The sequence below is a fragment of the Cryptomeria japonica genome, unplaced genomic scaffold (genome assembly GCF_030272615.1).
Source record: "Cryptomeria japonica unplaced genomic scaffold, Sugi_1.0 HiC_scaffold_1548, whole genome shotgun sequence".
Taxonomy (NCBI): Eukaryota; Viridiplantae; Streptophyta; class Pinopsida; order Cupressales; family Cupressaceae; genus Cryptomeria; species Cryptomeria japonica.
In genome coordinates this window covers 2,074-29,819 of record NW_026729926.1, presented here as the reverse complement: position 1 = coordinate 29,819, position 27,746 = coordinate 2,074, and the positions used below count along the sequence as shown (strand labels likewise).

At 34.5% G+C, this 27,746-nt stretch overlaps 1 protein-coding gene across 1 annotated transcript; it reads left to right on the top strand.

Moving 5' to 3' along the window:
• Nucleotides 1–27,746, top strand: LOC131873354 (disease resistance protein RPV1-like; the record flags this gene model as incomplete). Its single annotated transcript, XM_059216306.1, has 12 exons — nt 1–56; nt 223–253; nt 848–906; nt 1,042–1,114; nt 1,207–1,291; nt 14,314–14,845; nt 21,527–23,573; nt 26,456–26,511; nt 26,678–26,708; nt 27,303–27,361; nt 27,497–27,569; nt 27,662–27,746. Coding segments are annotated over 12 exons (3,187 nt in total), but the record flags the coding sequence as incomplete, so codon positions are not given.

The window sequence follows — 27,746 nt, the reverse complement described above, 5'->3', positions numbered from 1 at the left end:
GAGCTGGTGCATGATATAGATACAAATAATCAATTGTTTGGACAGTTGGCGATCAGGTCAGCTGTGTGAATGCATATTCACTTATCGATTAAGACCTCGTTACCTCAACGAGAAGGCCATGTACTTCTATAGAGAAGTAGTGACTCATCTCACTTGTGGTTTGATAACTGGCCAAAGGCGACGTGTAACAGTGGCAATTATATGTTTAATGGTGTTATGTAGGAAAAGTGCAGAGGCCACGGACAAGATCCAGGTGAAGCTTCCTTCGAAAATCCCTAAAAAATTCAGTGCCATGACAATGCTGAAATTCAAAAACTAAAAATAAAATAACAATAATAATCTTTAGCTAGTTTGATTTATTTGTTTCCTTGCTGCTGTAGTGCTTGTTCCGCCAATAGGAACTACTATATGACGTGGTGTTTGTAGTGGTTTTGTATTTTCTCCAAATAAGGCAGGAAGCATGTTTTTGGTTTGTACAGTTGCAGGGGGATTGAACATGGAGACACCCCTGGCACCAACCTAGCAGTAAGCACACGTGATGATTTGATTTTGGTATTTTACAATACTTACTATTTTAAAATGTTTTCTTCTCAGCTCTCATCTTTTGAGCCCCAATTACTATTCAAGTTGAATTTCTATTCATTTGGGTAATTTTCGTGGTCCAAAACTTTGTGCCTCACAGGCATGAGAGAAACTAAAAGCCCATACCAATATCACTACAGAGTAGTAGTTATAACAAGAAAAAGGCCACAAGGTAAAACACAATTCCCATTTCTTATTTCATAGAGTAGAGTTGTTTATGATGTTTATATAACATAATTATGTTGTTATTACTGTTAAGTTTCAGGCAGGGAGTAGTGAATCGCCTCCTTTCGGTGCCCAGAAGCTTTCTGATGTCAACTCACTGTTGATGACCGTTATGGAGGCCTTCTAGACATCTGGCAGGTAATTTATTTTCATTCATATTAATGTTGCGGAAGTGTATTCAATCTGAATCACTATGAACTGCTTTTCTTGGTTCTTTTTTCAAAAAACGATTAGAGAAGACCAAGCCAAAAAGCTTGAAGAACATCCAGATTTTATGCCCGATGCTCTAGATCAAATTTACAAGAAGGTAAGCTAGATAAACTTTTAGTCCCATTGACCTGTTTGGTCATTTTGGGGAGAGCATCAATATAATTTGATGCAAGTTGGTATTGTGACCAGGCAATGGAAGAATGTGCTCGTAAGAGAATGGCTTTAGAAGTGAGTATTGCAGAGAGGGAAAAGAGGCTGAAAGAACTCTTAGGCAGTAATTGTTGATAAGTGATGCTGCTCTAGCATGCAGTTCTATGCAACTCCAGTTTGGACATGAAGCTATCTATTCATCACCATGCATAAGCTATTTTTAGTTAATAGTTTTTTTTGTTTATCCATGCAAATAAAGCATGTATTCCAGCATGCATGAATCCTTAGGACTATTTTTAGTTTTGCTTTTTGCATGAGTTTGTTTTTAGTAAATAAAGCATGTTGTGCATGCACTTATTGTATTCTTAATTTAGGGAGTAGTTTGTTTTTTTTTAGTTTGAGAGCCTTAGTAGCTTTCCATGCAAAGCTAGGAATATATTTAGAACTGCAGTTATTATTTATTCTTCTAGACTGCAAATTCTTTATATATACAGCCTCTATGTAATTTTTTAATTAAGCTTCAATAAAGATATTGGTGTTTTCTTCTTTTTGCTGTTATTGTTTGCTAATCAGTTGGTTCAGAGAGGATAGGTCAGGTTCAAAATTCTACAAGTGGTATCAGAGCAAGTAAAATTGTTTTGGGTTAAAGTTTTATTGTTAGAATTTCGCCAAAGTTAATCATGTCGAATTCTAACCATATGCCCATTCCAGAATTTGATGGGAATGATTATGATTATTGGTGCATTAAGATGCCGACCTTTTTGATTGGAAAAGATTTGTGGGAGATTATTGAATCAGGTTATGAAGAGCCAACTGACTGGAATGCCCTTACAGCCAATGAAAGAATAGCAAGAAAGGAAGCAAGGAAAAAGAATGCTCAAGCTTTGTTTCACATTCAGATAGCTCTTGATAAGAGCTTATTTCCAAGAATATCAGGAGCAACAACTGCCAAAGATGCCTGGAAGACTCTACAAGAAGCTTACTAGGGTATTGATCAAGTTAAAGTGGTCAAGCTTCAGACATTGAAGCGAGAGTCTGAGAATTTGAAGATGCAAGAAGCTGAAAGTATAAGTGATTATTGTGTCAGAGTCAAAGATGTAGTCAATAAAATGGCTACACTTGGAGAAATTGTAAGCAATGAAGTTTTGATTAAAAAGGTGTTGAGATCTTTGACACCCAGATGGAATCATGTAGCAATAATCATAGAAGAAAGCAAGGATTTGACAAAACTACAGTTTGATCAACTGGTTGGATCCCTGATGTCTCATGAAGAAAGATTGAAAGATTCTTTTGAAGGTGTAGAGAAAGCATTTTCCTCTAAATTGCTAATCACAAAAAATGAAGATGCAAGCAACAGTAGTGCCAAAATCAATCAAAGCCAAGGTAAAGGGCAAAGCCAAAATTCTTCAAGAGGCAGAGGAAGAGGTGGCTCAAGAGGAAGTGGTGGTTTCAGAGGAAGAGGTAGAGGCAGATTTGATAAGAGAAATGTTCAATGTTACCACTGTAATAGGTATGGCCACTTTGAAAGAGAATGCAGATTGAAAGAAGGTAAAAGTGCTAACTATGCTCAAGAAAGTAGTGACAATCCTCTTGATCACTTATTTTTATCTTATGCCAAGGGTGAAAATACTAGTAAAGATGTTTGGTACCTAGATTCTGGATGCTCTAACCATATGACAGGGAATGAGAAGTTGTTCTCAACAAAGGATGGAAGTTTCAAATCCCAGGTCATGTGTATGCAGTTGTTGCAAAAGAGAACAATGAAGAAGGAACAAATTACTATTTGTGTCGTTGTGTTGAGCCTAAAAGAAAATTGACAACCACAATCATTGATGGAGAGGGTATTGAGTACCCAATAGGGTCTGTTGTCATGACAGGAACATGCTTTCGGAGATACCCTATCAAGAATTCTGATGTTTGGTTGTTTTAGGACTTTGAAACACACAGACATATTCTTCATTTCTCTAACCTTGTTGTTGCAACAAATATTCATTTGATGAAGTATCGTGGTAGACCTCATAACAAGATTTTATGGAAAGTTCATGAATCTGACCACGAGGCAATACTTGACACAATACAAGTTAGAGCCGATTCTAAAGGCTCACTTGATTGATTCTACGGTTCAGAGTAGAATGATTTTGAGAATTTTGTATAAATCGTTGACGAATTGTTTTATATTCATTTTTTGTATATATAAATGCCCATGAGCTGATTTTTACATATGTACATGCCAAATTTTGTATATTAAAATGGCGATGAGCTGAATCGCACATATTGTAATGCCAAATTTTGTATAAAAGCCCATGAGATGATTTGTATATTAAAATGGCGATGAGCTGAATCGCATTTATTGTAATGCCAAATTTTGTATAAAATCCCATGAGATTATTTGTAAGACAATTTTTTGTATAATCAAATAGCCAAGAGCAGATTTGAATAATATGTGACAATGTTTTGTGACTATTTTGTGTGTCAATGTTTTGTGACTATGTTTTGAGTATATGTGATGTGTCCCTAGTCAATCATGAGCATTCTTGATTCTTGTATAATCATGGATAATTATTTGAGTCATTATCGGGTCATAGGGGTGATAGATTAAGACTCATACAATCTAAGAAAAAATTGTCATTGTTGTCAAAAAAATTGTCAAAAAAGTTGTCAAGCAACTTCTACATTGCGTCGATAGGGTATGACTCTCGACGTTCTGGTGCTTTGGGATGCACAACAGGGGCATGCCTAGCATAAAAATGCCCACCCGGACACGCTCGCGATGTCGGTTTGTGCACACGAGGAACAAAATCAATTCTATCCAATCTTGCAACTTTTCCTTGCAAGCAACTGACAGTTTTTTGAGCAGGCGAAAAAATGCTACTAATTGAAAATGGCTTCGATTCATCAAAAAATGAGATAGGCCATTGTAGAGGATCCTCACGCGACCCCACGGGATCAAACAGATCGACTGTATGAGAAGTGGATTGGAAGAAATAGTCCATCAAATTTTGACAATTTTTTGGACTCAGGGCACTTGAGAGATCTCACTGGTAGGGTATGACTCTCGACGTTCTAGTGCTTTGGGATGCATGATAGGGGCATGCCTAGCGTAAACATGCCCACCCAGACGCACTCGCGATGTCGGTTTGTGCACACGAGGAACAAAATCAATTCTAGCCAATCTTGCAACTTTTCCTTGCAAGCAACCGACGATTTTTTGAGCAGGCGAAAAAATGCTACTAATTGAAAATGGCTTCGAGTCATCAAAAAATGAGATAGGCCATTGTAGAGGATCCTCACGCGACCCCACGGGATCAAACATATCGACTGTATGAGAAGTGGATTGGAAGAAACAGTCCATCAAATTTTGACAATTTTTTGGACTCAGGGCACTTGAGAGATCTCACCGGTAGGGTATGACTCTCGATGTTCTGGTGCTTTGGGATGCATGATAGGGGCATGCCTAGCGTAAACATGCCCACCCAGATGTGCTCGCGACGTCGGTTTGTGCACATGAGGAACAAAATCAATTCTAGCCAATCTTGCAACTTTTCCTTGCAAGCAACTAACGATTTTTTGAGCAGGCGAAAAAATGCTACTAATTGAAAATGGCTTCGAGTCATCGAAAAATGAGATAGGCCATTGTAGAGGATCCTCACGTGACCCCACGGGATCAAACAGATCGACCGTATGAGATGTGGATTGGAAGAAATAGTCCGTCAAATTTTGACAATTTTTTGGACTCAGGGCACTTGAGAGATCTCACCAGTAGGGTATGAATCTCGATGTTCTGGTGCTTTGGGATGCATGACAGGGGTATGCCTAGCGTAAACATGCCCACCCAGATGCGCTCGCGATGTCGGTTTGTGCACACGAGGAACAAAATCAATTCTAGCCAATCTTGCAACTTTTCCTTGCAAGCAACTGACGGTTTTTTGAGTAGGCGAAAAAATGCTACTAATTGAAAATGGCTTTGAGTCATCAAAAACTGAGATAGGCCATTGTAGATGAGCCTCACGCGACCCCACGGGATCAAACAGATCAACCGTATGAGTCGTGGATTGGAAGAAACAATCTATCAAATTTTGACAATTTTTTGGACTCAAGGCACTTGAGAGATCTCACCGGTAGGGTATGACTATCGACGTTCTGGTGCTTTGGGATGCACAACAGGGGCATGCCTAGTGCAAAAATGCCCACCTGGACGTGCTCGCGATGTCGGTTTGTGCACATGAGGAACATAATCAATTCTAGCCAATCTTGCAACTTTTCCTTGCAAGCAACTGACGGTTTTTTGAGCAAGCGAAAAAATGCTACTAATTGAAAATGGCTTCGAGTCGTCGAAAACCGAGATAGGCCATTGTAGATGAGCCTCACGCAACCCATGGGAGCAAACAGATCGACCGTATGTGTCATGGATTGGAAGAAACAGTCCGTCAAATTTTGATAATTTTTTGGACTCAGGGCACTTGAGAGATCTCATCGGTAGGGTATGACTCTCAATGTTCTGGTGCTTTGGGATGCATGAAAGGGGCATGCCTAGTGTAAACATGCCCACCTGGATGCGCTCGCGACATCGGTTTGTGCACACGAGGAATAAAATTTGACAATTGCGAGCGTGAGGGTGCTCTCGCACCAAACACATTGTTGTTTAAATTCATATTGTCGATTTTTGTTGTTTATATTCATATTGTTAATTACATATGTAAATATTCATTTAAATTTATAAAAGGGCAGCCACCAAATACAACAAATACACAATAATGAACTGAATACAAGGAGTTTTGTACAATTAATTCAACATTTTAGAAATTTTATCAAATCATATTCCATGATTGCAATGCTTTATATCATATATTTTTGTTGTTTATATTCATATTGTTGATTACATATACAAATATTCATTTAAATTTATAAAAGGACAACCACAAAATACAACGAATACAAAATAATGAACTCATTACACATTTATTGGATTGAATATCGATATTTATATATATAAAAAAGGCATGTCTACCAAGTCAATACAAGTATTACAAAAGTGTGGCATATGCCATGTCCAAATCGATATACAATAAAAATGTAGAATATATCTACATGTATTGGTCATTATATGACCAAAACTAACACTATATGATCCTAAACTTCTAGTGGATCATCAAAATCAAGCCTCTTCGACGCAGTACGCGGCTTTGTAGATGGCTGCAAAACCACAATTAAAAAGCCAAGTTAGAATTCTTTTGTAGAAAATAGTTCACAATTGACATCATAACTATGCATTTAACTTTAATTCCTTTGCAATTGAAATGTAGATTACCTCATCGGCTGATCCAAGAGCTAATGTCTTCGCTCTCCTCTCCTTGTCACTCTTAGGAGTTTTCTTGAAGACATACATAAATGGATCCACGTTATGGCTGTACCGCGAAGGAGTCTATTGTAGATTAAATGTACAATTAATACAATGTACTAACATAAATATATCAAAAACACTTAAAAGCTATAATATAGAGAACAATGACATACCTGTGCCTTAGATGCTTCTCCAATGGACTTAGGATGGCTCACCATCGATGTAGAAATGGTCGCTATTACCTATACAAAAAATGTACAAAGATTAAATACAATTAATATAATGATAAGTATTGAAGGTTGAAAACAATTAATTTTACATATCAAACAAAAGTGTACCGGATCCTGATATGCTTCTCCAGTACAAGGAGGAGGGTTCTCCATTGACGAAATAGGTATGGATATTTGCTGTATGAAAAAAATATAAGATTATAATATATCACAAGTTCACATGTACGCGTGCATATAATCATGAAATCAAGAAAATAAAGTAGAGATGCATACCTCCGCCATCTCTTGATTCACGGGAAAATCAGGTGCATTCAACATATCCACAAAGCTCAATGGCCGCTGTACATGTAAAATAGACAAAAAACACTAATCAATCTACAAACCCCAACTAATACTTGATTTCAAAATTTTCAAACAATTGTACAACTAAAAATGTGTTCAATTACCTTCTTCACACATTTTGGCGTCTTTGAGATATTCTTTTTCTTCGGACGAGCCCTAGACGAGGAGGGGGTGCCCTAAAAACAGAAAATTAACATGAGATATTAGTACAGATAATAAATTAAACATAATTTTAAAAATCTAAAATGAAATGACTTGCATATTCCATCAAAACAATACATAAAAAGAGTTGTACAAAATATGATACCGCATAGCCTTGTAGGCCAAAATCGATCGCCGACAGCGTGATGTCATCAATCTGGGACATTTCATCCCTTGTCAACACCTACAAACTAGAAATTGGACCAAGCATTAAAGATAGTTAGTATATCTTGTATTTTTTTGAATTCAAACTGTACTATTCTATTTTAACATGTTACAAAATTTATACCTCAGGCGTCAAAGTTGCAACTGTGGTAACTGGGGGAGGTGTATGGGATACCGCTGCTGCATCCTGAAATGCATATTATTTGTCTCAATTTAAATCAATGTATAAATGAAAATTCATTTATGTAGTTACAAAATTAAAGTGACAGATAAATAAAATGTTATGAATTCAAATCAACACACCTGTGTCTGTGGCTCATGGGCAAACACCATGTCCATCAACTCATCTGTTAGCACGACATCCTCAACCATGTGAGCCTGACATCTACAACTGCAAATCGTGCATAGATGATATGAGTATCCATCTGCACCAGCTGCATCATCTATCCCCGAGCAGTTGACACACATATGCTCGATGGGCTCTTTGTCACCCTCTAACAGCTCATCATCCAATACAATAGGGTGTGCTAATGATGTCCCATGCTGGATGATGGCACCAGTCAATGTTGTGGCCGCCTGAAGAGTCTGTAGCTCCATTGACTCTTTCAGCTCTAATGGGACAGCCTGATGTACCTTGGGTTTGGGTGCTAGGGGGCGGCGACTTTTCGCAACTAATTGCCTACGGGCTCTAGGTCTATCTTGGGCAGAGCCACCACCTCTACCATGAAACTCTCTCATGTCAAAATAATTTGGGCACACATTGAGCACAAACTCACAATATATTTTTCTCAAAAAATATAATGGCACCTCATAATTATTACAAGGTGGATCATTAAAGACCATCCACCACCTTTGCCAAAAAAGATTCTTCATCTGCACATTGGTACACCAATGTATGGGAAACCTCTTTGCATTAGGAGGTAATGACTGACTAGTTTTGGGGTCAACAAAAAGGGCACATATTTGTTGTTTAGAAATATTTTTGTTTTTAACTCCATTGTATGATAGCCCATTGGCATAGAATTGACGACACCTATCCCTAAAGCTTCCCCATTTGGTAATTTCAGTGGAAACAGCTATGTCACCACTAGCTAATGTTTCTAGGCTAGTGGCGAGGGATTGATGATGGTCAAGTTCAGAAGTTTTCAATTTTACAATCAGTCTATTGATTTTGGATGTATTTTGCCCTAACTGATTAATTAATTCTTCCTATGTTTCGGCTGTGCGGTCAAAAGGAGGAATTGGGGGTTATTCTTGTGTGTTTTCAGGAGGTGCATTTGGTTGTTCTTGTGGGTTTTCAAGAGGTGCATTTGGTTGTTCTTGTTCTGGATTAGAAGAATCTGGTTTTTGAAACAAGAAATGAAAAAATCTAATCAAAATTAATGAAATTAAATTCAAAATGTAAAACAAATTGCATAAACTAGAAAGAAAGACAAAAAAAAAAAAAAAAACTAACCTTGATCCATAGCCTGAGGACAAATTTCGCACCCCGTTTGTGGTTTAGCTTTAAAAATGGGAAAAAAAGAAAGTAAAAAATGCTCTTTTCGGGTAAATGAGGACCCAGTTTTTTTAAAAACTTTTTTCATCAGGCACCGCGTACGTGGTTTTACTAGGATTATTAGCATGTACGCGCTCATTTTCCTATAAGCAGCACGTACGTGCTAATTTTCCTAGGCGTAGCGCGTACGCGCTTAGTTTCCTAAGCTTAGTGCGTATGCGCTACCTTTTCTAGGTTCGGGAAGAACAAACCTAAGCACGTATGCGGGAATTTGAAATTTTAAAACCACATACACGCTGCCTATTTTTCCAAGTTTATTTTCGGTGGTGTCCACTTTTTTGACCACCATCTTTGTGCACACGCCCTATTATATAATATATAATATAATATAATATTGTATTATATAATACATATTATATAATATATAATATTATATTATATTATATATTATATAATACATATAATATAATACGTATTATATAATATATTATTATATTATAATATAATATAATATAATATAATATAATAATGTATTATATAATATATTATTATATTATAATATAATATTATATAATATAATAGATTATTATATTATATAATATATTATTACATTATATATATTATATTAATATAATAATATATTATATATTATATATTATATAATATGTAATATGTAATATATTTTTTAAATTAAAATTACAAATAAAAATCGGATATCCGATTTCCATAGGTAAATTACCAGGCCAAGGTGTACTGACACCCAGGCCAAGCAAAAAGTCAACACGGATTTTCACATTTTTAGGCGAGTGAAGAAGGCTATTTTTTTCACATCGCCACTTTTTAGCCCCCCTTGATCCTGCACTAACCCAAGCAATAGAGATAGGCAAACCAATTTCAAAGGAGATCAAAAGCTTTGAGGCAATCCGACATAAGTTATTGTGCATCCATCAAGAACAAGAGGTATTTACAAAAGCTTATTTTGAACCCTAAAATTCTCAAAATGGCATCTTCTTCTTCTTTTGATACTCCATTTGTAGTAGAAGTTTCCAAGAGATAAAGGCCACAATTTAAGAAGCACCCATTTAAGTCTGTAGAAGATTATCCAAAAGTTGCCTTCTCATCCGTGCCCTATGGTGTTTTGCATGTGGATGATGTAAGAGCTTATATTCACTACAATATTGAAGAAACTGGTAATGAGGCAATCCTTGCACTATATAACAAGCCAAAGATAAGGATGGGAACCCAAAACCGAAATATGCTCAATTGCAGAAGAAGGGTTTCATGTAGTTCTTGCATTTCCCCATGTTCGATGAGGATAAATGGGCGAGGTACATCCTAAGCCATGTACATGATTAATTTATCTGGTTAGACAAGCCATACAAAATCACGAAGCAAGCCATCCATGTAGTCACCTGTCTGCATCAAACCGGTGGGAAGCCAAATTTGATAAAGGCATCAAACGCTACTGTGACAAAGGTAACCGGTGCACAATTTGATAGTAGGTCCATGACTATTGATGATATCCAAGAGCATGATGTGAGATTTGCATCCATGATCATTGGCTATAAGGTCTACCAATCTAGCAAACTTAATTCTATCTTTGGTACAACAATTTATGCAGCCTATCAAATGGTAAAAGAAGATGCATAGTATGATCTTTGTTCAATCCTTCTTGAAGAGATTCTCAGTAATCTGAAGGAGATTAAATCAGATAAGAAGAATGTATTAAAATTTGGTTCTTTGATCATTTGTCTTGCACTATATTTCATGAATGAGATTCTCGAAATAGGGAGAGTTCAATGGGCTTTTGTCTAACCAGTGTCCACTCAAATCAAGCAAGGCATATAGAGATTGGGAAATAGGGAGACTCAGACTGCTGCCCTATGGAGCTTTTTCAAAATCTCCCAAGGAAAAATGAAGGATAGGAAAAGGATTCCTAAGAAAGTGGTGGAGAAATATGAAAAGACTATCTGCTTCATGATCGACAAAGACCAATGTCACATGGAAGTTGTGGAGCCCAGGATAGTTTGGATTTCACCAATGGGATGAGGTTGATGTATCGACACTTGAGGTCTATGCTCAAAACCTCTTGACTAAACCGGTGGATCCCAAAGAACCTAGGTTTGGCACCTTCAAGGAGAAATATATGGAGTTGCACAAGAAGTTCACCGAGCCTGCAAGAAAGATAAAAGTGTCTAAAATGGCTGAAGAAGTGGCTGTGCCGTTGGGATTCACCAAAGAGGTAGTTAAGCAAGAAAGGGAGAAGCATTCTTAGCTGGAAGCTAAGGATGAATCCAAGAAGCCTAAGGCTAAACCGGTTCCCTCCAAAGAAAAACTGAAGGAGACCAAGTCTATCTCTACTTCGATAATACCATCAACAGGATAGAGCTCGTCCAGAAAGGGAGTTTTGAAGAAAAAGGAGAAGCCCAAACAAATATATGTTGTTGTATCTCTAGTGGCATCTGAGACTAAATCAGATGAAGAAGTAGGACAGGCAAAAAAGAAAGGAAAATTTGAAGGGTAGTGAGGAAACCACAATCCGGTGGTGTAGACCAGAGCAAGAAGGCTAAGTTAGAACCTACAACTTGATGATGATCTTGAAACTAGTAATTTGCAAGGTAAATATACATTTGTTCCTCCAATGACAATAGATGAATTGATTGACGAGATAATTGTTGATGGAAATTTGAAGAACATTGGAGCATACTATGAAAATCTAGTTGAGGGAGATCAAAGAAAACTTGAGGAAGCTGTTATTTTGTACTTACACAACTTTAGTAAAACTTTGATTGAATTGGAGAGTAGCATCCCTAAGAATCTGTATAATATTATTATCATCTAGAAGTAAACATGGATCATCTCCATGAATGATGTAGTCAACTTTTTTTTATGTCAAATTTGAACCTATTTGTAAACCCTAAACAAATCCAACTGCTAAACTCTAGATCTACAAGCTAATTCAACACACCATCAATAAGGATCTACAAATGCATGCAAATACCATTGAAATAAGAAAAGCTATACCTTCACATGTAAGAGAGGTTTGTCTCCATTTTTCTCCTATCCTCCATGATCTTGTATTTGGTGACTTGGGTGCTCTTAGATTTGTGTTGGACTTTCACAAGATCTTACAGAAGAATGGATGTGGTTGTGATGATGTATTATTGGAGTGATTTTGGCAGAGTTTGAGTATGCTCAAGATATGTTCTATGAAAAATGTGAGGAGGAAGCCTTTTTTATAGATATCATCCTAAAACTGGAGGGTTTGTATTAAGAAGTTAAAAGATGAATGGCTAGGATCTCATAGATGAAAGAGAATCAATAGGATTGAGGTTAGATAAAGATGGAGGGGGGAGATTAAGAAGTGTGTTGACTTTGGAGGAAACACAAAGTTAATGGAAATATGGTTGGTACTTGTCACATGTCTACAAGTTTATATTTTGATCAATGTGAACAAGTTGGAGGGCTAGGATTAATAATAAAAAAGGTAATAAATTAATTAATTAAATAAAAGAATTTATCTAATTAATAGAGGAAAGGGCTAGATAAATAAAATAAATAAAATATTTAAATTTAATTTAGGATGGAGGTGGGATCTAAATAAAATTAGGAAGAAAAAGTTTAGTGAATCGATTAAATAAATAAAAAATATTTATTTAATTAATAGAAGACACTCAGATAAAACAATTAAATAAATAATAAATATTTATTTGATCAAAGGATAATTTTAGGTGTCTACAAACGTTATACTCGTTGAAGAATTTGTTCATAAACTCTTAATTTATTGCATAAGGAACATCTGCAATAAGCTCCAATGATGCAACTATGCCAAGGTAGTCGACCTTTAAGGAACGTGATTATTCACCAATGAATCAACCCTTATAAAAAATAACACTAGGATAATGAATGAATAAAATGCAATCAAAATTGATCCCTAATGATGTTCAAAGCAGGACGAGATTAAGCTCAATTGATTGCCAAATTTTACTTAAATGTGCTACTTATACATTGGTCATTGCATGAACGACAACCTTGTGAAAAATGAAATAGAGGGAAAAGTGAAAGGAATAAACTCTGTCAATGGGTTGTTAGTCTATTGGTCAACTTGAATTGTTAGCCTAAGGCATGTACTTTCATATCACGTAGCTAAATGATTCTGTGGGTTTGATATAAAACCCTCCAATAACAAAATATATATTTTTTCACTTACACATTAATGACTATTTTTTTTAACTAGCCATAACAAAGAAATAGTTATGGCTAATTAAAAACATGCATGATGTCTTTTAAAAAAACCTAAGGATGTTAGATACATAATTACTTAGATAATGACTTAGAAGTTAATTCTACTCTATTCTACTTTTTGACCCGTGCACGCATAAAAAATCCCACCAAATCCCACCGTGTTGTTGTAACTACGTAGATGTCAAAACAATAGCTATAAGCATTTAAGTTGCATAAAAAGAAAACAATTATTTTTTGTCAAAATCTGATATACCATTTAAGAGCTTAGTGTACGTGAAACTTTTAGCTATAACAACTACCTGTACTTTTTTTGTAAGCATTTACAATTACATATGAAAAAACCAAAAACATTTGTCAAAATCCCATATAGATTTAGAAACTTAAAAAAAATAAGAGTGGATTGACAATTGTGATAGAGGAAAAAAATTTGATAAAAATGGTCCCGCTTGTGATGGAGAAAGAAAAAAAAAAATAATAAAATTGATCCCGCTTGCCGTGACTCTCACTCAATCTTAATCGGTAGTCATTGAACATGACAAAATGAAATGTGTTAAAATATCTTTTTAAAAGAAATTGCCGGCCAAGCCAAAAGATAAATAAGTTGCCGGCCACTAAATCAATACACAACTTCATTCAACATAATAAGAAGTTAGCACAGAAAACTTCAACGTGACAAGAACTTGACATGACTGGGCAAACAAAAAAATTAACGAAAGTAGCATCAAAACCTTGGATTCCTTCGCATTTTCTGCGAAGCTCTTTTGTTGGACTGTTATTTTTTTCTATCCTAATTATTTTTTAAGGTTTGCTCAATTTAAAAACAAAATTAGGGCCGCTTCACTTCGAAATTTACAATTTCGAAGCGGACATTCCTTCCAATCAAACAGTTTCATATACGTACACCTCGACGTGCTTCAGAAGTGGACATGCCTTCCAATTAACCAGTTTCATATACGTACACCTTGACGTCCTTCAGAAGACGACATGCCTTCCAATCAAACAATAACTTAACGTGCTTCAGAAACGATCATGCCTTCCAATCTTGACTTAAATAGTGGTTTATCTCTTCTATCATGTTATATGAGTTTGGGTTCTGTACCTATTCTCTCTGCCATTCTTTTCAGTTGCCTCTCTTAACATGGAAGAGTTCAAGATGGAAGAATACATCCCTCCCTCAATCAAAATTCTTTTCCAAGGTGATAAGGAATATCATGTGTTTCTGAGTTTCAAGGGAGAAGATGTCAGAAAGAATCTGGTTGATCATCTACACGAAGCTCTCACTGCCGCCGGACTGCATGTCTTTTTAGACACCCACAAATTGGAAAAGGGAGATAAGATTTGGTCGAGCTTGGAAAGGGCAATAAGGAGCAGTGCCATACACATTCCTATATTTTCTAGAGGCTATGCAGACTCTGCATGGTGTCTCAGGGAGGCCGCAACAATGGTGAACACCCAAGGCTTGATCATTCCTCTGTTTTATGATGTAGAACCAACTCACGTTAGGTATCCTGTGAAGGACTCCAGTCAGTACCAGCAAGCATTTCTAAAACATTATGACCATCCAGATCGGTACCAAAGAGGAGAGATTGAGAGATGGAAGGTTGCCCTTCACCAGATCTGTTCTCACTCAGGTTGGTCCATGGATATAACTGGAGGGTAAGTAAACAAGCTGACTTGACTTTTATTTTTATTTTTGCATAATAGTGAGCAAAGCAAGTTATAATATAAATTTAACTGGCCAATGACATGATATTAATCTGGCTGGAGACACTCTAGTAAAAAGGAGACACCCATGATTAACCGAATACATTATAGTAAAAATATCTGATAGAATAAGCTATTTAAGCTTTAAATAGTTAAAATTGATCTATGCTCAATTCATAATCAATAGGGGTTACGCAAATATATAATATATGGATGTACATATAAACCATATTTTTAGTGGATTGGGAAATAAATGTATGCCCCTTGCTTTGAGATCTTATATTTATTTAGAAATCTTTACCTTTTGCAAATACATTGAGAAATTATATAGTTGTTTGTACATCCTTTAAAGCTATATGCACATTCTAGATTTTCAAGTTACATTTGAAGTATGAAATTATAAAGGGTTTTATAATTAGGGACATAAATATGACCTCACCTTTGTATGTTTTAATGTACTAATATATTTGTTTAGAGTTCTATGGTTTCAAAGATTGAGAAGTCATCCTAAATGATATTTAATTACAGCCCCTTTAGTTTATACTTATTATCCTACAAAGTTTCTAGGAATACACCCCTTAGCATAAGTAGAGTCAAAACATTACAATAGTTTTATGTTCTTGTTAGTTAGCCAAAGAATATTGAGGAATTCCTTCCCATTCAGAGGGTAATGAAGCTATGGCCCTCTCTCAATCAATAGAAAATCTAAAAATAAGATTACCAATTCTGAAATATGTATGTGATTGGACATTCAACTAAAATAGAAAATTGATCAAACCATAGAGACATCAAATTTACATGGAGAAACCCTTTCGAGAAAAACCTCCACACTTGAAAGAGACTAAATTATTAATCTTCACAACGAGACATACAACAAAATACTTCACTACTCTTCACTAGTCGAAAAATACTATATAACCTATAAGAATCCACATAACACTACCATTTCATGGCTTCAATATATAGCAAAGTAAGATCTAGGGTAAACCACTTGCAAAACCCAATGCCTAGGATAATTGACAACTTATAAACATGTTAATAAAATAAAATATTTCGCATTGCCTTGACATGAATTCCTAACCCATAGCCACTCAATTCTTAGATGCTTTGTAACTCCTTGATTACTCTTCGAATTACCCAATGGACAACCTTTCACCTAGCAAACTTGTGTTAGCATATAATTTATTTATTATTAAATTGTTATAAAATAGCTATGGGTTGGTTATTCTTTTTACAGTTTAGCCAATATATATGCTTTTACTAATCATGGAATGAATCAATCAAGCATAATATTCCACAAATGGTATCAAAGTTTTGTGGATTGGGATAAGATTATGATATGTGATGAGACATCCTCTATATATTTATCCCTTGTGTGTTATCCTTCACTGTTGCATCTAATTTTTGGTCTTACAAAGCTGTGGGAAAATTATAAAGCCTCAAATTTCTCATGAGTAGGATCCTAGTGTTTTTATCAAATTGATGAAAGTTTTAGATGATCAAACCCATGGTGTAGCAAACATGTAATGCATCATATGAAACATTTCCAACAACACCTATAACTCTCTTGTGGAGGAAAAAAATGGATGAGTTTTGTTTCTTTCTTTTCTCAACTTGATAATCATTGAGATGAGTTATGAAATTTTGAATTTTTTATTGTGTTGTTTTTGGATTACATCGTGTCAGATTTTTTGGCATTGACATTTAAAAACATACTCCATGATCCATCATAAGAATGTAATTTTTTAATGGTTGGATCTGTGATATCTCCATGTGATGCAGTATAGGAGATCAAGAAAAGAACATTGATAAGATTCAATCTAGTAAAATTAGAACATAACTCTTTGATCTAGATCACCATTTATGTGTATTAGATGTTAAGAATGGGTTGAATTTCGGTCAATGATGAAACACCATGATTTAAAGGTATATGCGCTAAATAAACTATTGGGTGCTAAGTTGGGTGCCATATTTTATTTGGATTAGTTGTTGATGGGAATTGATTGTTAATGTTGCTTTCACATGGTGGACATTAAATTAGATAGTGGTTTGTGGATTGAAGATTCAACATTGGTATAAGGCACATGTAAAGGAAACTGACATGGCAATTTCTAAACATATGGATCTTACAAAGGATGATATGAGTAAGTTTTAGGGAAAAATTCACAAAATAGGAAAGGACATAGATATATTTCATAAATTTACTAAAAGTGGTACCAATACAAAAGGATATAACAAGAAAATATAGAATCATATGCAACACAAAAATATGTTTAATAAATTTTGGCAATAACATAATATGGCAATCAAATAGAATCTATCAATTGGTGAACACGTGATCATATTAAACAAAGGCTATACATGATGCCCCAATGTTTTCTCCAATGGTGAAGTAACACAAGCTATAACCTATTAAAAAAAATCATGCAAGCATAAAAACATGTCATTTAACATATAAACATGTTAGTACTAACATATAAAGACATTGTAGATAAACATATCCACTAATATATGATTGCGAGGGTATGTTAGATATGCAAGGGATAAGGTGACCTAATGTTAAAGGTATAGTAACATGAACAATCTATATAGGTGGAAAATAGAAATAGATAATGAGATAAAGAGTCTAGATAGAGAGAATATAATGTCATAGCAACACAATACTACTATGACATGTAATTGAGATCCATTTAAAGTGTGCACCAATACCAAAGGATATAACAAGAAAATACAGAATCATATGCAACACAAAAATATGTTCAATAAATTTTGGCAATAACATAATGTGGCAATCAAATAAAATCTATCAATTGGTGAACACATGATCATATTAAACAAATGCTATACATGATGCCCCAATGTTTTCTCCAATGGTGAAGTAACACAAGCTATAACCTATTAAAAAAAATCATGCAAGCATAAAAACATGTCATTTAACATATAAACATGTTAGTACTAACATATAAAGACATTGTAGATAAACATATCCACTAATATATGATTGTGAGGGTATGTTAGATATGCAAGGGATAAGGTGACCTAATGTTAAAGGTATAGTAACATGAACAATCTATATAGGTGGAAAATAGAAATAGATAATGAGATAAAGAGTCTAGATAGAGAGAATATAATGTCATAGCAACACAATACTACTGTGACATGTAATTGAGATCCATTTAAAGTGTACACCAACTAATTGAAATATTTATACTACTTGTAAGTCTTCAATAGTAATAAAGGACAATTTTAAATAATCTAAACTAATAATTAGTATATCTTTCTAAAAATCTATTTAGAATAAATTTAACTTCATTCGTTCTAAAAGAAAATAACTTGATTTAATTCTAGACAAGTTGAGTTTATTCAAAATAGAGAAACCAATCTTATTATTTTGGATAAAATGAACTTAAATTATTCATGTCGATATTGAAACTATGCGAAATTAAATTAACTTAGTCCAAATAAACTAGAATAGTTTGGAATAAATGGGACTAATCATATTATTTCAATTATACTAAAATTATATTACTTATGTAGATATAGAAAATCTATGATATTTAATTAAGTAAAAAAAAACTGTGAAATTACAATAACTTGATCTAAATAAATTAGATCAATGTTATAATTTCAAATAATAATTAAATCACATGTGTAGCTATAGAAAATATATGAAATTAAATTAACAAATTTGAATGTGAAATTATGTAAATTTATTTAAAATAAACTACATTCAAATAAGTGAATTAATTTTAAGAAGTATTTGATATAAAATGAACTAATTCAAAATATATTGTTTCCATTCATTTTGTTTAAGTATGATAAAGAGGGCTTTGCCAAGGTCCACACCCATAATCTAATTCATATAATAAGGTAGGTTCTACCTGGGCAATACTTGGGTGGATTCCAAAGATTAAAAATGATGTTTAAGATGTAAAGAATTATATCACTTAAATGTTATTTTTTTTTTCCATTTTAATCAAACAAGTGTCTTAAAATCTACAAATTAGTTGTGTTCTAACTCTATCTCAAATTTACTTTTGTAGATTTTATAAATAATTCTTATGATGCATGAAATTGATTCAAGAGATTAAAAAATGATTGTTAAGATGCATGAAACAAATTCACCATTATGTTAGAATTTTAAGGTCTAATTAGATAAGTATTTCAAAATCTATAGGCTATTTATATTTTACTTTGGTTCAAATCTAAATTTTTAGACTTGATCTTCTTATTTGAATTTTAGCTCATATTCATGTGAAGGAGTGAAAATTTTACTTGATTTTTTTATTTTGACACCTCAATTCAATAACAATTAGTGATGTTGTAAAAACCTTTGAAGAATGTATTTTATTGTGAGTTCGTTACAGCCCTGGATGTACCAATTCAACAAATTTCGAGAACAATGGTTGAATATAATGCTTTGATAATGCTACTAGGATATTCTCGTAAAATCTGTTTAATGATTCATAGGCCATTCTTGTAAATTTAAATAAATAAATAAATGTATTTAAAAATAATAACATAACACACATATCAATAGAAACATAAATCAGATCTATTCATAATAGTTAGTAAAAATTATTGTAAAAGGGGTTAGCAAGATCTAAATTTCACTTTTAAATTTTAAAAGTTTAAGGATCAAATATATGAAATGAATGAAAGATTTGGGTGAATTTTATCTAAACCAAAATGATAAATAATAGGTTTTTAAATTAGAAAAAATCTCTAAACATGAATAATAATAGCATGAAACAAATTCATGTAAGAATATAATGTATCATTTAGAAATGTATTATCACATTAAAAATATTTAAAACCAAAGAAGACAAATATAAAAATGCTTAAACTATTACTACTATTTACCTTAGATAATATATATGTTTTAATAAATTTATTATGACTAATATAAATGTATTAACCCAAATAATTATTAAATGTTACTTTTATGTTGGAGGCATATTACACTCACATAATGGATGCAAACATGTCTGTCAATAAAAAATAATAGAAGTATTTAATTTGATGTGTTTGTGACACTTAAATGCATGAAAAATAGAATCAATTTTTTTTTTTTTCTCCTCACAACTACCAAGTTTAATTTATCAATCACTTATGTCCATCTCCATCATCCATTTAGTTAACTTTGAAATTATCTCAATCTAATATTATAATAGTAAAAATTAAAATATAATAATATAATAATATCTTAATAGTATTTTAATATTAATTACAATATAAGAATATAATAGTTTTTAAATTGAAATAATGTACAAATATATGTCTCTAGTTTTTAACATTAATTTGTATATATAGGATAATATATTATTGTAGAGGACGAGATTTGTCACCTTCAAGGTGATGAACCTCAAGGGACAAACCTACCTTCTCTCCACCTCACTTATATTAGCGCTAAAGGTGAGCTAGGGGATGAAAATGTAAAACTAGGCTAACAAAGTACAAATGAGACTCCCAAACGACTCTATCAAGTCTTTGTCTTCAAGATGAGTGTGCAGAACTAAGACACAAGTGTGGCGTGTTGTCATCTAGTAAGGACAAAGTACAAAGGCCATACGAGAGTGACAAATGCGATTACACTATTAAGTAAATGATATAAATGATAAACTAAGCTTAAGAATACAAAATGCGTGACACTAAAATGAAGTGAGAGAAGGATAGGAAAAGCTCACAACCGGTAGATGATTGAAGCCTCCAACAAGACGAGTTCTCCCCTTTGATCACAAACCTGCACACAAGCATGAAGAGAAAATGTTGGGGGTTGTGTTTAGAGGCCTGTCTCAGTTAGACCTCCGTTTTGGTGTTTCCACCTCCACAGACAATTCAGATGATAGCAACGATGGGAAATAAAAATAATAGAGATAGGAAAATGAACGATTAATACAATGGATAAATTAAAATGAGAGATTATAGATATGCAAATGAATTAAGAGAAGGTAGTAAATTCCCCTCCAACACTTGTGAAGGCGACACCATAGGTTCTCCAAGAAACTGCAACAATAGTGGTCTTCAAATGTTGGAAAACATGTGTATGATAAGGATAATGGACACCAAGTTACTTCCCAAGAATAATTGAGAATCCTTCCCAACTACAAGAATGCATGAGATATAGCCTCAAAAACGAATCCCAACATAGGTGGTCGTGAACAGAGGCGTTACAAACTCTTTTGGGCACAGGCGTAATGCTCAAACCGCTACTTGCGGGCTGACAGATTTGTGGGACACAAGTGCAACACATGGAGGTCTCTGCGGCATGCTAGAGTCCCATGCTTAATTGGTTTGGTTGCTAGAAGCCAAGTTGCAGCTGACAAAGCAATCCATGTGAACAAAAAGACAAATATGACAATGCATGATCTCCATTAACTTGAAGCAAAGATACTTATATGATGCGAAATTACGCGAAATATAATTTACAACATTACAATTACAATTATCTTGAATATATATGTGATAATATTTTGTTATTTTCCAACTTTTCTCTTCGAATGTGTTTTCAACCTTTGCTACCTTTGTCTGTGGTGCCATAACAGTCTCTCTTTTGCATTTTCTATTGACCTACATTGCTCATTTGGGAACATTAATTTACATTTTTTTCGTTGTTATTTAATCTGCGTGCAGTTTTGAAGCACAGCTAGTAAAGAGGGTGGTGAATGACGTGATTAAGACATTGGACAGAGTGTCGTTAGAAGTTGCCAAGCACCCTGTGGGAATGGAAAGGATCGCTGAGGATCTCATCCAGAAATTTATACTCAATTCAGAAGGAGGTTTGGTTAAATCTGGAATATTGGGTATTGGTGGTATTAGTAAGACCACACTTGCTAAGGCCATGTTCAACCAGGTTTACGCTCATTTTGATGCTGCTTCCTTTGTCTTTAATGTCCGCACCACTGTTGCAGACTCCGTGTGCCTGACAAAGTTGCAGAAACAAATCCTTAAAGATTTAACCAATTATGATGGAAAAGTGCATAGTGTTGAGAAAGGCATATCTTTGTTCAGAGATCGTTTGGGTGGAAAACGTGTGCTTCTGATTTTAGATGACATGGATGGTAGGGAGCAATCAGAGGCTTTGGTTGGGGATTGGTTGGCACCTGGTAGCAGAGTTGTTATTACTTCTAGAGACAAGCACATTCTCCATGTTGCCGGGGTCTCACCTGAATGCATTCACGAAATGAGTGGATTGCAGACAAATGAAGGTCTTCAGCTATTTAGTCGGCACTCTTTTCTTCGAGCATCTCCAAGTCCAACTTACGAAGCTTTCTCCAAAAGAATAGTGGAGGCTTGTAAAGGGCATCCTCTATCACTGGAAGTCATTGGATCCTTGTTGTATGATAAGAAGAATGATCCAGATTGCTGGACAGAAGCCTTCCACAACGTTGCACTCCACCCAAAGATTTATGAAATACTCAAAATCAGTTACAGTGGTCTTAGTGAAGAAGAAAAAGAAATATTTCTAGACATCGCTTGCTTCTTCATCGGAGAACACAAAAGGTATCCTATTGTTTTCTGGAAATCTATGTACAGGTCGGTAAAGACAGCCATATCTAATCTTTCTCTGAAGTTACTTGTAAGGATTGACGACAAAGGTGTGTTTCATATGCATGACCATTTGCGAGATATGGGGCGAAGCATTGCTGAAAAAGAAAGAGAGGGTACCCGACTATGGGAGGCAGTTCATCTAAGCAGGGGAGAATCCAATAACAACAATATCTCTCGCCTTCGACTCAGTGGAGATAATTCACAAAGGCTTGAAACATTGTACAGACCTGGTCTACGATTTCTTCACTTGAAGAATCTGCCCCTTGACGGAATCACGCCAGCCATGCTTCCTCCAAATTTGATGTGGTTACGGTTGCAAAATTGTGAGAAGCCATTTCAGTCCAGTCTTGTGCGTAACGTTTGGTTCTTTGCGATACAGGGGGCATTTCACTTCAGTCTTGTGGATAACATTTGGGATCTGAGGATAATGCAAGTAGACGGTGATATTCCCAGTTTCCAATATTTACTTTTTAATATTCTTGGCAACTTGTTACAGTTACAGCATTTAGAGTTGAGAAACTGCAGAAATTTAAATAAGGTCCCTTGTACCATCGGCAACCTGTCACAGCTGCAGCGTTTGGATTTATCATGGTGTACAGAATTAAATAAGCTCCCTCATACCATTGGCAACCTGTCACAGCTGCAGCATTTAGATTTAGGAGGACTTAAATTAAATAAGCTCCCTCAGACTATTGGCAAACTCTCACAGTTGCAGTATTTAGACTTGAGTTGGTGTCAAAAATTAAGTGATCTTCCTCATAGTATTGGCAACCTATCACAACTGCAGTATTTAGATTTGAGTGCCTGTGAATGTTTAAATAGCCTCCCTGACACCATTGGCAGTTTATCACAGTTGCAGTATTTAAATTTAAATTGCTGTAAGAAATTAAATAACCTCCCTCGTACCATTGGCAATCTGTCAAAGCTGCAATGTTTAGATTTAGGGTGTACCAAATTAAATAAGCTCCCTAATACCATTGGTAACCTGTTACATCTGCAGCATTTATATTTAAGATGGTGTACAAAACTAAATAAGCTCCCTTGTACCATTGACAAACTTTCTCAGCTGCGGTGTTTAGAGCTGAAAGGATGTCAAAACTTAAATGATCTCCCTTATACTATTGGCAACGTACCACAACTGCAACATTTAGACTTGAGTAATTGTCAATATTTATATTTTCTCCCTAAAACTATAGGCAAACTATCACAGCTGCAGTATTTAGACTTAAGTTGGTGTACAAATCTAAGTAATCATCTAAGTAATCTCCCTGAGACTATTGGCAATTTATTACAGCTGCGTCATTTATATTTATATCATACAAAATTGAACATCCCCCGTGATATCATTGACAGTCTACCACACCTCCAAATATTTCAGTAGGGAATAGAAGCACAAGAAGCTGCCTGATACCACTGTGAAGAAAAGCACTGTCATGGTGAAGATAATATAATTAACTGCCTGATACCATTGTGAAGAAATGCCCACAGTCAATTAGACGAGTCTTATTCTTGGTGGCAGTGGTGGGAAGAGAGATTGAAGGTGAGGTGCGTGACCTATCCTTTAGTAGTGTCATGTTACTTCTTTAGAGTAGGAGAATTAATACATAGTTTTTCCTTTTGGAATTTCACGCATTTATTTCTATCGAAGGGAATACGTGAGAGTAATGTATCTTTTTTCAATTGCATTCAGTTTTTTTAATTTAAACATAAACTTTATAGATGTTCTGAATGGTCAGTTTTAAATCACATACATTAAGCAATGAATTAAATCTAAAGGATGTTAGTCAATTTTGAGTGTTTAACACTTTTAAGTTTAGAAGTGTATTCTTAGTGTGACATACATTAAGCAACACATTAAGCCTAGAAAATATCATTCTTAGTTTGACAACATACATTAAGCAGCATATTAAGCCCGGAAAATATTAATCAACTCTGAGTATTTAACACTTTTGTACCTAGAAGTATAAGAAGCTATGTGATTGTAATCCACTAGTAAAAGTAGCTTTTGACACTACTCACCCAATTGCCTCTTGATTGTTTTGTTCATCAAACTCGTATCCATTTTTATCAAATAAATTTCTATTTAATATCTAAGTGACCATTGCGATGTAAATCTACCTTTAAGATATTAAATCATTTTGTGGATTCTTTGCTTTTGTGGCATGCAAGAAATAACATGTGCTATGCTTGGTTTGAGCTAATTTGTTTGTTTTAGTGAATAAAAAATTTATTTTATTAAAGTTTATGTTTAAGATTCTTTTGTTAGAGCACCTTTTAACTACCCTTGAATTAGGGACAATAAGCTCATTGTTAAAACATAACATAATATGAAAAATAAAAAATGTGATGATAATCTACTTTAGTCATAATATATAAAATTTCATTTAAGTAGTTTGTATATGATGTTTCTTGATATATGATCCCAAAAAAGGCTTGCAAATGAGTCTAAGCCTTACTAATGTTAATAAAGGCATCAAAATTAATCAATGTATAATTGAGTTTTCTTGTCAAATGTTCTAGTTGCAAATGCCCTTGTAGATATGTGTTTAAAATGTCAAACAATGTAACCCATCAAGTTTGTGTATAATGGTGGACATTGTGGAGTTTTGCACCATCTACCCATATTAAAATCCCACAAGACAAGGGCTTCCCTACAATGGCCATAGGGCACTTGGAGATAGGAGTCACATTTATGGTAATGCATGGGCCACCCTATATTTTGCCATGGGGTATATTGAGATAAGATCAACTATAACTATATTAAGTAACTACTTAGCCCGCCCACATTTACTCTCTAAGCTACCCCCCACTAGCTCAAGATGATCTACACTTTCTCAAGAATTTACCCCAAATTTTTAGCTCCTTGGGTATAGAATAAACAATTGAGTTGTTGAAAAATATAAATAATGGTCATATGTATGAAAGCCACTTCAAATGTTGTTCTTGGTGTGAGAGATCTTAAGCACAACTAGAGTTTATAGGGGCTTGTCTTATCTCTAAGAACCATCCCTACAAGATTATTGCCTCCAAGTGTTGTCTAAATCATTGGGCTACTAATTCACTTTGATACCAAAAAATGTCAAAGAATATACAATGATTTTTTTTTTTTTGACAATGTACCTCAAATAGATACGTTCTCATGGTCTATAATGATTGTAGTAAATGTGAAATTGGGTTTGTTGAATAGGTATTAGAAATTTTGAGAAAATCCAAGGGGTGAGTGCAAATCTAGAATGTGATGATAAAATCTCTTTAGTGGGATGCTATGCATGTGAGGACAATTTATTATTTACATAAATATGGAGTTGGATGTTTTACATGTGGTTGCATGTTGCTGCGTAATTGGATTCACGTGAGCTAAAAGGAGGCATGATTGCATTCGCAAGTTCACTTCAATAAGGTCAATAAATCTAAAGGCAAGATGGAAGAGATTAAAAAATCCCAACCTATAGGGTTGGATTGAGGGTAATGTTAGACTTGGCTCCCTTATAAGCTTATGAACATCAAGAAAGTGACCTACTAAATAACTAATAAATTTGTGATGTTAACTTGTTGCTTTCAATTTATGGTAGTATGTGTTTGTTAGTTTGATCATTTTTTACAACATAATTAATGACTTTTTACCTCAATTTATGAAGACTACTGCATGGTCTAACATATAATTATTATTATTTTTTTGAATTCAAATTTATCAAATTCTTGATGCAAGAATGTAAAATATCTTGTTAGCTCCTACTTGCAAATATAGTGGAGGGGTTCTATTTTAACTAGTGATTATTCAAGACCAATTATTATTTAATTTTCTTTAAAATTTGTTTTCTATTCCAAAGTTGAAAGGGTTAAGCTGAGGTTTTTAATGTAAGATATTGATCAAATTATTTTTTCCATTTCGTGATTAATGGGTTCCATTTTTTTGCTGTAGATTGTTAGAAACCTGTTTAGTGGTACGAGGCAAGAGAAGGCACAAGAACCTAGTCTGACATATCTGTTTTGAAATGTATGGCATTGCAGGAGCTGGTGCATGATATAGATACAAATAATCAATTGTTTGGACAGTTGGCGATCAGGTCAGCTGTGTGAATGCATATTCACTTATCGATTAAGACCTCGTTACCTCAACGAGAAGGCCATGTACTTCTATAGAGAAGTAGTGACTCATCTCACTTGTGGTTTGATAACTGGCCAAAGGCGACGTGTAACAGTGGCAATTATATGTTTAATGGTGTTATGTAGGAAAAGTGCAGAGGCCACGGACAAGATCCAGGTGAAGCTTCCTTCGAAAATCCCTAAAAAATTCAGTGCCATGACAATGCTGAAATTCAAAAACTAAAAATAAAATAACAATAATAATCTTTAGCTAGTTTGATTTATTTGTTTCCTTGCTGCTGTAGTGCTTGTTCCGCCAATAGGAACTACTATATGACGTGGTGTTTGTAGTGGTTTTGTATTTTCTCCAAATAAGGCAGGAAGCATGTTTTTGGTTTGTACAGTTGCAGGGGGATTGAACATGGAGACACCCCTGGCACCAACCTAGCAGTAAGCACACGTGATGATTTGATTTTGGTATTTTACAATACTTACTATTTTAAAATGTTTTCTTCTCAGCTCTCATCTTTTGAGCCCCAATTACTATTCAAGTTGAATTTCTATTCATTTGGGTAATTTTCGTGGTCCAAAACTTTGTGCCTCACAGGCATGAGAGAAACTAAAAGCCCATACCAATATCACTACAGAGTAGTAGTTATAACAAGAAAAAGGCCACAAGGTAAAACACAATTCCCATTTCTTATTTCATAGAGTAGAGTTGTTTATGATGTTTATATAACATAATTATGTTGTTATTACTGTTAAGTTTCAGGCAGGGAGTAGTGAATCGCCTCCTTTCGGTGCCCAGAAGCTTTCTGATGTCAACTCACTGTTGATGACCGTTATGGAGGCCTTCTAGACATCTGGCAGGTAATTTATTTTCATTCATATTAATGTTGCGGAAGTGTATTCAATCTGAATCACTATGAACTGCTTTTCTTGGTTCTTTTTTCAAAAAACGATTAGAGAAGACCAAGCCAAAAAGCTTGAAGAACCTCCAGATTTTATGCCCGATGCTCTAGATCAAATTTACAAGAAGGTAAGCTAGATAAACTTTTAGTCCCATTGACCTGTTTGGTCATTTTGGGGAGAGCATCAATATAATTTGATGCAAGTTGGTATTGTGACCAGGCAATGGAAGAATGTGCTCGTAAGAGAATGGCTTTAGAAGTGAGTATTGCAGAGAGGGAAAAGAGGCTGAAAGAACTCTTAGGCA